Source organism: Schistocerca serialis, chromosome 1 (genome assembly GCF_023864345.2).
Source record: "Schistocerca serialis cubense isolate TAMUIC-IGC-003099 chromosome 1, iqSchSeri2.2, whole genome shotgun sequence".
In the NCBI taxonomy this organism is placed as follows: Eukaryota; Metazoa; Arthropoda; class Insecta; order Orthoptera; family Acrididae; genus Schistocerca; species Schistocerca serialis.
In genome coordinates, this window is record NC_064638.1 from 363532978 (window position 1) to 363546978 (window position 14001).

The 14001-nt window shown below is 42.0% G+C and overlaps 1 protein-coding gene across 1 annotated transcript in view; it reads left to right on the forward strand.

The window, feature by feature from the left end:
- Positions 1 to 454: 454 nt before the first annotated feature.
- LOC126470392 (probable ATP-dependent RNA helicase DDX47) overlaps positions 455 to 14001 on the forward strand; it is a 50734-nt gene continuing 37187 nt past the window's right edge. The window contains exons 1-3 of the mRNA XM_050098238.1: positions 455 to 600; positions 1228 to 1321; positions 8205 to 8369. Of these exons, the coding sequence (XP_049954195.1) occupies positions 508 to 600; positions 1228 to 1321; positions 8205 to 8369 (352 nt within the window). The 5' untranslated portion in view covers positions 455 to 507. The remainder of the gene's footprint in view (positions 601 to 1227; positions 1322 to 8204; positions 8370 to 14001) is intronic.

The window sequence follows — 14001 nt, forward strand, 5'->3', positions numbered from 1 at the left end:
GATGATAATGAAGTCACATAGGTGGAACATGAAAGATGAAAGATTTGAACAATTATTGGTGTAAAAATCAATTAAATAATTGACATGTAGAATGTTCACTAAGTCAAGGTATTTTATTTGAATAAAGGTATTTTGAAAATATTGTTTTGCAGTTACTATTTAAATACTTTTATTTACAAAGATTTTCTATTTACATGGAATAGAAAGAAAACAACTACTTTCATTTCGAATTTAAATTTGTTCAGATTATGCAAAATTTTGTTCCTGATTTATGTAACTAACACATTTAACTTGCTTATGTCCTAAGTGCTTTTTGCCCTACTTTTTTGTATTAGGAAATTAACTAGTGCAATCATATTGACTCGGTTGCTAACCAAAGAGCTACTCCTATTATTTTCAAGTTCCGAAGGGTATAATAAGCCAAAGATAGATGACATTGTAAACATTGTATCTTTGCTACAGCTCATTCGGAGCACGTTGCAGTATTGTTGTTGTTGTGCTTGAGCAATGGCGAAAGATAATGCGGAATCTGGAAGTGAGGAAATCTTGGATAGCGTCGTTGAAGAGGACCCCGAGAAAGAAGTTACATTTAAGGACTTGGTAGTGTGCTTTCGATCTATAACATTATTTTCCTGATAGGTAAATTTGGAAGTGTGCGTTGAAAGTTTATGTGGATATTACGTGTAAACAAGATGAGGGCCTGTCAAAACTATTTGCGACATTGTTTACTGATTTCATGACCTGACGCATTAAGATCAATCGTTAAATTCCAATTAAAGTGTCGTGTTTCTCATGAGGATAACACGTGTGACAATAAGCCACAATAGCTGAGCAAATATTACATCTTGGGACTGTACCATATAATGTAAAGGCCACAGACCGAACTTAAATTATTTTAACGGATGGCCGATTGTAACATTTCTTGGCATGTTTACAGAAAAGAATTAATGATTAACAATTGGTTGCGGATTTACGTGTATCCGTTCATATTTCCGTCGTGATAAATGAAAGTGCTATAGCTTTTTCTAAAACAAAGAGCTCAGGTCTTTAAATATAAGTGAGCCAAACAATTTGTGATTGAAATTGGTTTTAAGTTAAATCTTCAGTTTGCGTGCAGAAACTTTAATATAAATTACCACTGTTAAGTGAAATAAAACTATGTAAAAGTTTAAATCAAAATCGAATGTTTACTGATTGCTGTAGTGAGATTTTTATTTATTGTTTCAGGGCGTAGTTGACGTGTTGTGTGAAGCATGTGAACAACTTAAGTGGAAAGCACCTACAAAAATTCAACGGGAAGCTATACCACTAGCCCTCCAAGGTATGTACTCTTCGTTTTGAGATAAAATGTGAAGACAGTTTCCACAGTGCTAATGCTAGTGTTTCTTTTATTTCCCCCAATTAAGGTTCTTAAGTGACAATAATCCAATGTCTCATTGTAGATGTTCAAAAACCATATAGCCTAACATGTTAACATACATTCTAACTAGAATATATTGCTTAAGAATGCAATGACATCAGCGCACAAATCAGACCTAATTTATTTGCAGTTGTACTATTATACAGTGGCTCTTTTTATGTTTATAGTTTACATGACTTTTCAAAAGTAATAAACTTTTCAGTTCTTCATATGAAAAATATAATGGAATGCCATACATTTAGCAGAGAACAATTTACATCAAGCAGTTATAAAAGGTGTGTGCATTCTTCACCAGTGGGATCAAAGATTTGCTTCAAAAATTTGTTACAATAACAATTTGGTTTCTTGGGAGGAGTTATCATTGCTGTCGACCAGGATAGGAATGCACTATGAAGCACTAGGAGTAGGCCTACTGGCAATAGGTGTTGTTAGGTATCAGTTACAGTTGCTGGCTGATGCTTATAGAGTGAATTTCAGTGTCAGGTGTAAACTTCTGTCAAGCATTTGCCATTGCAAAACAAATATTGCATCAGATTGTGTTTATCTACGGCAGCAAACGAGGTTTTCATTTGGTGCTTTGTGTCCTTCGACATATGAGATGCTTTGTGAGTGTTTGTGGTTCAAGTGCATGTCCCCTATTCTCTGTGTCAGCCACTAAAGGGCTAGGTGGCAAGTTCTCAGAAAGACTGCATTATTTAGATAAAATCTGCATTTATTATTCATTGTAATCACATCCCAGCCCAATGTGCTTTGTCCAAATTTTTACCAGTGAGCAATTTTATCTCTAAATTAAAAACACTAGAAGGGGAATACGGAAGTGTCAGATTCCACTCATGACAACGTCAGTACGGCGGAAATGGCTATTCTAAGTGTGTACAATATGGCGCCTATGATATCACTACATACACACAGCAGCAAACACGAAAATACATATAAATAAGACATCTCCATCCAAAAATACAATAAACGGGACAACCACAGGTTGGGGATTTTAGGGACGGGACAAGCTAAATATAACAGAAAAAACGCCACAATCCCTAAACACACAAGAGACAAGATGGCAAACAAAAAAAAAATTACAAAAATCTACAGGAATCGGACACTTCCCTTGACCTATATAGGTCAACAGCAGCTGACTATACCAAAACAACACCTACAGCAAAAACTATGGAAATTGGAATCAGACATTTCCCTTGACCATAGTTGATGGTACCAAAACACCTATACCTACAAATAAAAATACGAAAATTGGACCCCATTGCTATCCCCAACACCTTAGGCTGCTATTTTGTGGAGATTTTGAGCTCTACGCACAATCACCCTGCCTTCCTCTATTGGAAACGAGTGGAGGAGACTAGGGTGATACCCTTCTCCTCTCAGAATTGTGAATGCTACAATGCTGCCTTTCCTATGAGGAAGCTAGATCACGCTCTCACTTCATCCCAATCCTCTGCCCCAGGGCCGAATTATGTTCACATTCAGATGTTGCAGCACCTTTCTCTTGTGGGCATACACTTTCTCCTTCATACATACAATCTCATCTGGGCAGGTGGCACATTTCTCAGATGGTGGCAAGAAGCCACTGTCGTACCCATAGATAAGTCCAGTAAGGACAAACACCTTCCTTCTAACTACCACCCCATTTCTCTCACTAGCTGTGTTTGCAAGGTCGTGATAGATATGATTACTGCCCAGCTGGTATGGTGGCTCGTGTCTCGCAATTTACTGACCACTTCTAAGTGTGGATTTCAAGCATGGCGTTCTGCAGTTAATCATCTCGTCACTTTTTCAACCCATGACATGAATGTTTTTATGTGTAAATACCATGTAAAAAACACAGCCACAGTCTTTGGAGAAAGCCTATGACATGTGCTGGGGAATGTATGCTCCGTAGTCCCTACATGTGGGGCTTCCAATGCCACCTGCACCATTTCTTTCAGGAATTTTAAAAATACAGAGTTTTGAAGGTACATGTGGATTCTGCCTTGCCGGACAACATTGTCCAGGAAAACGAGGTGCCTCAATGCTCCGTCCTGAATGTTGTCATCTTTATCATAGCCATTAACCCTATTATGGCGTGTCTCCTGCAGGCATCTCTGGCTCCCTTTTTGTGGATGATTCTGCGATATATTGCAGTTCTCGACAGACTTGTCTCTTTGAGCGGTATCTTCAGCGACCTCTCGATCATCTTTACTCATGGATCATCGACAGTCGCCTTTGCTTTTCCACTGACTAAACAATTTGTATGAATTTCTGGCGACACAATAGGTGTTTCCACCACTTTACGCCTTGGGCCTGTTGCTCATCCATTCGCTGAAGCTACAAAAGCTTGATAGGAAACTTTCTTGGTCCTTCCACGTGTCATGTGTGGCCGCCTGATGCACTGAGTTCCTCACTGTCCACTGTACTTCCTGGGGAGCGGATCAGACAGTCCTCCCATGTTTGTACTGATCCCTTGTCCGTTAGAAACCAGACTATGGGTGTTTCGCTTATGCACCTGCATGTCCAGCCATCTTATGCTGTCTGAATGCAACCTACTGTTGTGGAACCCATTTGGCCATTGGCACCTTTTACAATAGCCCAGTTGAGTCTCCATGCAGAAGCTGCCAAACTACCGCTGTCGTGCTGGCATGATGTTCTCCTCAGCGGATATGCATACCATTTGTCTGCCATGCCTGGCACCCCATTGTATGTCTCCTTCTTCGATGACTCCTTTGGCTGCCAGTGTGATGTGCATCCCTCTTCTTGCTACCTCCTGGAGTCAGCTTTTGTCTGTTACTCTGGCAGCTTAACTTCACGCTACTTGTCACATTCCCAATGGATGTGTACCTTTCACTGCCTAGGCTTCATGCGATGGCCTATGTTCAACTTGGACTTCATTCACTTCCCAAGGAAACCACTCCAGATTTGATCTGTCTCTGTAAATGTCATGACCTTCACATGGAACTTAGCAACAGTACCTTTGTGTACACAGATGGCTGTTGGACTGACCTTGGTGTTGGGTTAGCCTTCCTCAGTATTTACAGCAGAGCTCTTCACCTTGTATCAGGCCACGCAGTACATCCAGCGACTCAGGCTTTTCAGTTGTCATCTGCCCCGATTCTCTCAGTGCCCTTCAGAGCCTCTGTGCACTGTACATGGTCCATCCCTTAGTGTAGTGGGTCCAAGAAAGCTTCCATTGCTCACTTGTGAGGGAGCAGTGGTGGTGATTATGTGGGTTCCTGGTCACATCAACCTGACTGGGAACAAGGCTGCTGACACTGCTGCCAAGGCTGCAGTCCTACTTCAGCCCGCTAGTTCTTCCATTCCTTCTGATTTGTGTGTTGCAGGTGGTCTCTCTTTGGCATTGCCACTGGTCTTCCCTTCATGAGAACAAGCTTCGTGGAATTAAACCTCTCCCAGTGGCTTGGCCATCCTCCTCTCGGTCCTCTCACCATGAGGAGTTAATTTTAGCTAGGTTGCATATTGGCCATTGTTGTTCTAGCCATTGCCATTTGTCAAATGGTGATCCCCCACCACTTTGTGCTCGTTGTCATCAACCTTTGATGGTTTGCCATTTCCTAACTGAACACCTTTTTGCCATCTGAATTATCAGCTATTTTAGCAAACTACATGCAGGCTGTTGACCACCTTTAACTTTGTATCTGTCAAAGAAATATGGGGAAGGACATTTAATCTTTGATTTGGGACCCCCATTGTCTCTACGGCACATTTTCTGGACCTCTCTCCAAGAGGAAGCCCTTGTTCGTAGCTTTCTCTCCTTCCATTGATTGGGCATAATGTGTAGTTGCTTTTAACCCCTTTTTCATATTCGGGTTCTAAGGTTCTGACAGGAGCTCATATGACCTTAGCTGTTTTTGCACCCTAAAACAAAACAAAATCAAAAATCAAACCACCTCCCTTTCCCCTTCAAACACATACATATGGATCTGTCTTTTTTTTTTTTTTTAATGTAGATTAATAATAATGGAAAAGCCAGTAGTCGACATGGTTGTATTTAGCCATATTTTCACCAAGAAAAACTAATTGACATGTTCCACATCATAGTGCGATTCCATTTATGCTCCCTAAATGAGCTGACTGGAGAACCAAGTCACTTCTGTGTAGGACTCATTATGTATTCTGGCTTAGACCATACATTTTTTAGTGTAGTTCTCAATCTTGCAATCCTGTTAATACACTGGCATCCAAAATTAAAGCAACAAACTGCTGTTTCCCCTTCCTGTGTCTAATTCATTATATAATCATAAAAACTGCCAACCAGATGTCCATACAGTTGTGTTCTGCACGGAAGATAGCATTCTGCTCAATGGACAACTGTGCCAAAGATGACGTCAGGCCCCCATGAAATGAAATGAGGTAGTGTTTGCCAGGTAGACCCACATGCACAATCACTGTGTTCATGCCACAGACTATGCAGTATGGCACAAAAGAGATGCCTACCAGACTGTCTGCAGTGGAGGGCCATAGAAAGAAAGGAAGCAGGGCAGTTGCAAACTGATTTGGCTCTATTGATTAATGTGAATCATTCTGTTGTTTCCTAAATGTGGCGACAGTTTATAGAGACCAAAACTGTATCCTGAAGACCAGGGCAGGGCCGACCATGTGTGATTTCAGAAGAGAGAACCTATATTTGGCTGTAAGGGCATGACCTGACTGCCTTAGTACTTGCATGGCAAGAGGCACATGAGCTCGCAGCATCCACTGGACGTGGTGTATCAAGGCAGTGCAGAATGCTTCAGCAGAGTGGCCTTTATTGCCAGAGACATGCTGTATGTCTACCTCTGACGGTTCTTCACAGAAGAAAAGGTCTGGAGGCGATTTATCAACATAACACCTGGGCAGTTGAACAGTGGACCACCATTTTCACAGATCAGTGCCTATTTAGTCTGGAGAGTGATTATCAATGGATTCGAATGTGGAGGGAACATGGAGCACAATTTCAGGGCCGAAACATTGTAAAAAGGGACAGAGATCGAAGAGGATCCCTAGTGGTGTGTGCAGGGATTGTGTTTACCACTTGAACCCCTCTTCATGAAATTATGTGGGTGAATCAGCAAGGTTTAAGTGCTGTCAGGTATCACGATGAGATCTCGGGATCTCATCTACAATTGTTGCGAAGTGCTGTGGGCGCAGATGTCATACTGATGAATGATAATCCTTGACCTCCTAGAGCATGGGTGGTTGATATTTTCTTGGAAGTGGAAAATACTGCACACATGGTGTGGCCTGCTCACTCTCCTGATTTGAATCCCATAGAGCATGTGTGGTATGCACTAGGGAATAGCTTGCATCATGTCAGCATCTACCAATCACTCTCAATTGAAATGATAATTAAATCAAGACCTTAAGCTGCCGACAGGCGAAGATATACATCCACAGCAACAGTTGAAAATGTGTGCCCCGACCGGGACTCAAACCTGGGACCTCCTGCTTACATGACAGATGCTCTATCCATCTGAGCCGCCGAGGGCACGGAGAATAGTTTGACTGCAGGGATTTATCCCTTGAAGGCTCCCTGTGAGACCCACATTCTGAACTTAAATGTCCACACACTACATTCGTAGTGCCCCTGCTCATTACACTCATTATTCATGGCAGACAATCTTACCAAGTCCCGTAAGAGTTCAGGCAATGCGTGTACATCTGCACAGGAGGAGGTCAATGGCTGGTTAACCTTAACTATATGAATATGGTATCTGTTCTTTCGGACATGTTCTTTCAGACATTTCCGAAAGAACAGATCCCATCTTCTTAAAATTAAGCCTAAGCAGCCATTAACCTTCTTATGTGTGGATGCACATGCATTGTCCGAACTCTTACGGGACTCGATAAGATTGTCTACTGCGAGTAATGAGTGTAATGGGCAGGGGCACTACGAAGGTAGTGTGTGGACATTTAAGTTCAGAATGTGGGTCTCACAGGGAGCCTTCAAGGGATAAATCCCTGCAGTCAAACTATTCTCCGTGCCCTCGGTGGCTCAGATGGATAGAGCATCTGTCATGTAAGCAGGAGGTCCCGGTTTCTGACATGTCCGCAAGAACAGATACCATCTTCATATAATCACTCTCCAAGACTGCGAGCAGCTCTGCAGGAGGAATGGGTGTTACTGCCTCAACATGAGAATGATGACGTCATTCACAGCATGCTCCGTCGTTGTCAGGCCTGTATTGCAGTCAGAGGTGGTCATACTGTATACTAAGTGTGTTAACCAGTTGCCTGAATGTGTGTGGAAATCCGTTAAGTTGGAAAAACGAAGAAAATTTTTATCTACCATTATGCATGTTGCAATCGTCTGTGTTCTTTACATTGTTTATACTGTACTATCACCTTTTTACACTGTTTTGTGACAAAATGACTGCAACCTTGCAAGATTTCCTTTTGTTGCGACACCAGTGTATTAATGACATTCTATGAAAGAGTGACCACTTCCTTGTTGTCAGTCTTCTCGTTGATTACCAACTAGTGAAGAGCTCTTGCTAGTTTCCTTCCTCTGATTAGCTGCTCCATTTTTTTAATCACCTCAACAGTCATAACATGTTAAACTTCTCCCTCCCTCTCCCTCTCCCTCTGCCTCTCCCGATTAAGTTAATACCCTAGCTTAATTATATTAGTGAGACTTTAAGCTTGCCTAGTTTCCCAAGGAGGTGGTCTGTTTCTTGTGTACTTCTGGTTTCAGATTCTAATGCAGTACCTATCAAGTTGTTTCATTATGACATTGTTAGAGTTGCCCAGAATATGTTATTGGTTTTTTTTAACTGTTGTGTCTCTTTTTATGTTTCAGGGAAAGATGTCATTGGGCTTGCAGAAACAGGCTCAGGGAAAACTGGTGCATTTGCACTTCCAATACTGCAGGCCCTTTTGCAGAATCCACAGAGGTATTTTGCTCTCATACTTACTCCAACAAGGGAATTAGCCTTCCAAATATCGGAACAGTTTGAAGCACTTGGTAAGACACATGAGAATCTGATGCCATCATTGCTTTCTTTTTTGGAGATGTTGCAATCAGTTAGCTCAGTTCAAATTACTAGAAGTATTTGTAAACTTCTTTCATATGTTATTGTTCTTTCGATTTACATACTTGCAAAGAGAAATTGAGATCAAAATTCCACTTTTAGCTGGAACTGTAAATTGAATTTCCTTTCACCCGTATATTTTCTTTAACCCATGTATGGTTTAGCACATTAGTCCTTATTTTACTGACTGAATCTGTTGCCAAATAGTAACAGTTTTAGAAATGTTTATACAGTTAGACTTAAAATTAGCTCTATAAACATTAACAACACTTTTAGTTTGTGTGGAGTATCTGCACTAGTTTGGTAGAAACCGTAGAATGCTCAAGTATATTATGAAATTAACATTCCAATAACAAGTTTTAGTAATAATAAAACAAAACAGTATAAAGATAATGTTCCACAACTAGTTATTGTCTTTCATCAGCAGTACAGTTGGGATATACATTTTTACAGCTTGTCATCTTCATCAACACAAATATTTCTTCTTCTGTTTAAGGCTGCAAAGTAGTCAGATGATTGGCTTGCTCCTACATGATAGTATTGGTTTTTGGCACGTTACTCCTGTTTACTTACCTAGTTGAGCATTGGGAAGACTGTTAACCTCACTGTGATGTGTGTAATCATTACAAATAAGTCATTCTTGCATGCTGCGTCCATAGAAACATCTACTGAAAATTTCCTGGCAATCACTGGCTGTCCTCACTGTATCACAGTATCCAAAGGACTAAGGAATAAAATTAATGCACTTCTTATTTCTTTGATTAACTAGTAATCAAACCAAGTTGGTATAGTCTCTCTCCCTGAACATCTTGTGACCAATGGTATAGTTATGTTAAGTTTGCAGGATTTAGGATCACATCTCACTTCAGCAGAACAGAAATTGAGATGGGAAAGTTGCCACATTCACCAGGGACACTCGTACATTAAGGATAAAGATATTATTAAACATAGCATAGAGCAGTATACACGGTTCAGTAACATTAGTGTGGCCACTGCCTGTGTTCATCATTATCGTGCAATAACCACTCACAGATGGCAGGTGGCAGTACTTGCAGTGGAGGATGTATATAGCGTGATGGGGGACACAGAAAAAATGCAGTCATTATCGTAATGTGGAAACGAAGCTATTTATGTGATGTCCAAAACGCATGATCATTGGCTTTCAAGCCAAGGGTGCAAGCATTATCAAAACACTAAGTTTGTGGTCTATTAGTTTGTTGCCATGGTTAAAGTGTATCATGCATGTTGCTATCCAAAACTGGCACTGATACAGTTGTGGTGCACCACGGGCCATAGATGACAGGGGTGAATGATGGCTGTGGAGATGTATATGGGCAAATAGACATGGAACAATAGAGCAGCTGACCACACAGATGAATCAGGAGGCTACCAATAGTGTCTCCTCAATGACTGTTCAGTGAGCATTGGTTCATACAGGCCGTCCCAGCAGGTGCCTGGTTCATGCGCCCATGCATCGATGACAAAGGCTGGAATTTGCATGTTAACATCACAGATGGACGTCCACTGAGTGGCAACAGGTTTTCTTTTCAGATGAATCACATTTTATGCTCTTTCAGAGAGGTGACAGTCGGCATGTACGGTGTGAAATGTCTGAAACCAAAAACCCTGCATACCTTATGGTCTCGGGAATGTTTTCATGGCATTACCTTGGTGATCTCAACAGTCTGGAAGGCACATTGGATCAACATAACTATGCATCTGTTCTTACAGGCCATGTCCACCCCTGCATGCAGCTTGTTTTTTCCGAGCACAATGGCATTCACAAGGAGGACAATGCCATACAGCTTCCAGAATACATGCATGATTTGAAGAGCACTAATCGAGAATCTGTGGGACCACCTCAATCAGGCAGTTTAGCTGACCGCAGCACTAATATCAGCATGGCTCCACAAACCTGTCAGTACCTTCCAGAACCTCATTGATTCTCTCCTGCATGTCTCACAGTGTTTGTGCTTCAAAAGTTGTTTTTTATGACTTTCGACAGCTAGTCACATTAATGTGACAAGACAGTGTACGTCCTGAGCACCTTCAGAGAAAAGTAATCTGTTCATAAACTACCTTGGAACTCTATTGACTTACTGCACAGGGAAGAAAGGCATGTTTGTAATTTTAATATGGGTGTCTGCAATGACTCTTCCAATAAGAATCTATTGCAGTGAGCAGCATTATCATTTCAAACTATTTCCTACTGTAAACTTCTTGACAGCAGTAGCTGATTCCTCAAAGACCTCCATTTATAGAAATGTGTAATGAACAAAATTAAATTACTAAGGCAACGTCAGAGGCCTCTCAGACCATGACAGGTAGTTCCTTATGGTAAACAATGGAAATTCAGGTTGGAATATCAGCAATATTATGAAAAAGATAGATTGCTACTCACTAAAAAGATGTCACGTTGAGTTGCAGACACACAATGAAAAGGCTTTTACCAATTGTGCTTTCAGCCAGTGTTCTTCAGAAACGAAAACACACGCATTCACACAAGCAAGCACACTTCACGCACACATGACTGCTATCACTGGCTGGAAAGAGGTGTTTCGAATCGATAGGAAGCAGCATTGTGGAGTCGGATGCAGCAGGGGGAGGGATATCAGGGTATAGATAGTGAAGAGAAGTCAGTCAGGGACTAGATAGTTGCAGAACAAGGCTGCAAGGTGCAATTTTGGGAGTCTGGGGAGAGGAGGGGGGTGGAAAAGAAGAGCAATAAGTGGTAAAGACTGATGGGGGCACTGGCAGAGATCAGCGCACAATGAGGGTGAGGTGACATTAATCGGGAGGACGTGATAGGACAGAGGGGCCAGAAACTGTGAGACAGAGGGTGTGAGGACAGCAGGTTGCTGTAGGTTGAGGTCAGGATGATGTCTGGACCAGAGAATGTGTTAAAGGGGTAACTCGCATCTGTGCAGTTCGAGCTGATGGTGGAAGGTAGGATACAGATGTCTCTGGTTGTGAAGCTGCCATGATATCCAGCACATTAAGTTCAGCTGCATGTTGTGCCATAAGGTGTCCACTTTGCTCTTGGCCACAATCTGAGCTCTGAAAGATAATCAGTGAATCAAAAATTGATTATTTTAGGAAACTCTTTAAAAATGTGAACTGGAGTGAATATACAGTACTTGACAAGAATGAAAAATTTAGCACCCAACTTCACGAAGTCTAATACTCTCCAGAGGAAATGATGTAGATGGCCATTAGAGGGCTGCAGTGCTGTGCACACAGCATGAGTGTGTCACTCATCTCACCATGTGAATACACCAACCAATAATGCTCCTTGCAGCTGATATAAATACAGCTGCCCAGCAACTGGCCAATCAGTTCTGTACTCATTTCTGATATTGTCAGTTGTTATCATTGCTGTGCTACGGACTATTTGATAACAGCCTCACTTAACACTTCGTCTTTCTCTGTAGTTGGGATTCGGATTCTGTATCTCTTTGTTTTCAGCCTGATGATATTATTGTAATGAAGGTTTCAACTTTGACTCCTTTGTTTACTTAGGTTGCATTGATCTTGTCCTAGTCTGTGCCCTGTCCACTGTCAGTCAGCTGTGTTTAGCTTGGTTACCACTTCGTGTCATGTTGTCTTCTGCAGGCAACCCTTTTGCCTTGAGGCTTCAGGTGTTCCTCTCCTGTGTTCTTGAGTGTGCTCTTATATGTGGCAACTAATGGCTATAGCATTGGTGACAAGGAGAAAGGAAGTTGTTCAATAGCATGGATGCTAAATTGGTTTGCCTTTTGAAGCAACAGCAGCAGCTTGAGATAGATTTTTTTACAAAAGTCACTTCAGATTCAGGCAAACTAACTTCGAGTGCATGAGACCACTTTGCTACAGGCCTCAGCACCCCCTGCAGTCGACATCCCCATCTGTCCTCTGTCGCTTCTGCCTTTCAGTGATGCTACAGAGGACTGGGACACACACTTGCATTGACTGAAGCAACATTTCGTGGCATCTCAAGTCACAGATGATTCATTGCAGCCAACATTATTTCTGCCTTGGGCATCATTGAACACGTTTTTTCTGCTCCGCAAATTGGCACCTTTGTCTGAACCACGTTTCAGGAAATATGCACTCTGTTGACCAATTATTTCTCATGATATCATGTGGTTGCCTCCAGGCTCAAGCCTCACACCTCACAAATACCATAAACTGCCTTCACAATCATACCGGTCCTATGTCACTGACTTGCGAGGTCTCAGCCGCAAATGCAGTTTCTCTTTCATCAATTCAGGCTGCAAGACTTCAGATGCAAATTCCTTGATTCATGATGTTGTGGTTCAGATTCAGCTGGCACTCAATTCTGAACTCCACACAGTGGCATCAAAACTGGATAACCCATCATTGGAGGACATTACGCTTATCGCACACTCGTTCAAAGTTGCCCAGTCTCCTAATAAATTATGCATGGCAGGTCCACAAGTTGCAGCAGTTAACATGCCACCATGTGTTCCATCCCCACATTGCAGGTGTATAGTGACCCCCAGGTTGCAGCAGTATTGTGATATGTTATTTTCTGTCTCTATGGCATCAGAGCCTCCGGTTGCTCCTCATCGACAGTCACTAGGACTGCTCCCTTCATACCAGCATTTCTTTTCTGCTCATTCCTGCACCAGTTCTCATCCCACCCCACGAGTGCACCAGAGTACTGTACATGTGCTGCAGTCTGTGGTCCCTCCAGGTGACCCCTTCATGCAGAAGTTGTTTCTCATACTTCGCATTTCTCTCCAGAACATACATTTCTAGATGGACACAGGAACTGCAGTTTCTTTGAAACATCAGGTGATGTATGCACAGTTGGGCTTGCCTGAGTTGTCACTGCTATGACAGTTATTTGGTGGCCTACGGTATCAGTTCTATTCCAATACATGGGCAGTCCTCAATCATTATAGGCTCCAAAAGTGTTACACAGCCCATCTCGTTGTTTGTTTTTGGTCATCCTTCTGCTACGAACATTTTCAACCTTGACATCTTCATGTTGTTTGCGTTTTCTACTTCTGGTGAAGTCAGGGTGGTATCAACTGCATTTCCTTTACAGGAACTGGATAATCTCTACACAGTGTCCACATCTCTATTTCAACCAGATTTGGGATGTACCTCAGGCTTCCAGACACATCACACTCTGGCCAGATGCCACACCTCATTTTTACCATGCCAGACCAATTCTGTTACCTTACATGATGCTGTGAAGCTAGAGTTAAATTGTCTCCCGGCTGCTGGAGTTATCAAGCCAGTGATACTTATCGCATGAGCCACCCCTCTACTCATCGTCATAAAACCCAATGGTTCTCTCGAGTTCTGTGGTGATTTCAAGGCTACAATCTGTGCTCAACCAAAGATGGAAATTTATCCTATTACCCTGCCGAAAGACTGTCTCACCAAACTTGCTAGAGCGGAAGCCTACAGAAAGTTCGAGCTCCCTGGTGCGTATCTCTGGTTACCCTTAGATGAGGAAGTGCAGAACATCACTGTCATTAATATGCCTTTTGGATTGTACAAGTACAAGCATTTCCCATTTGGCATTGCCGAAGCCCTCGCAATTTTCTAAAT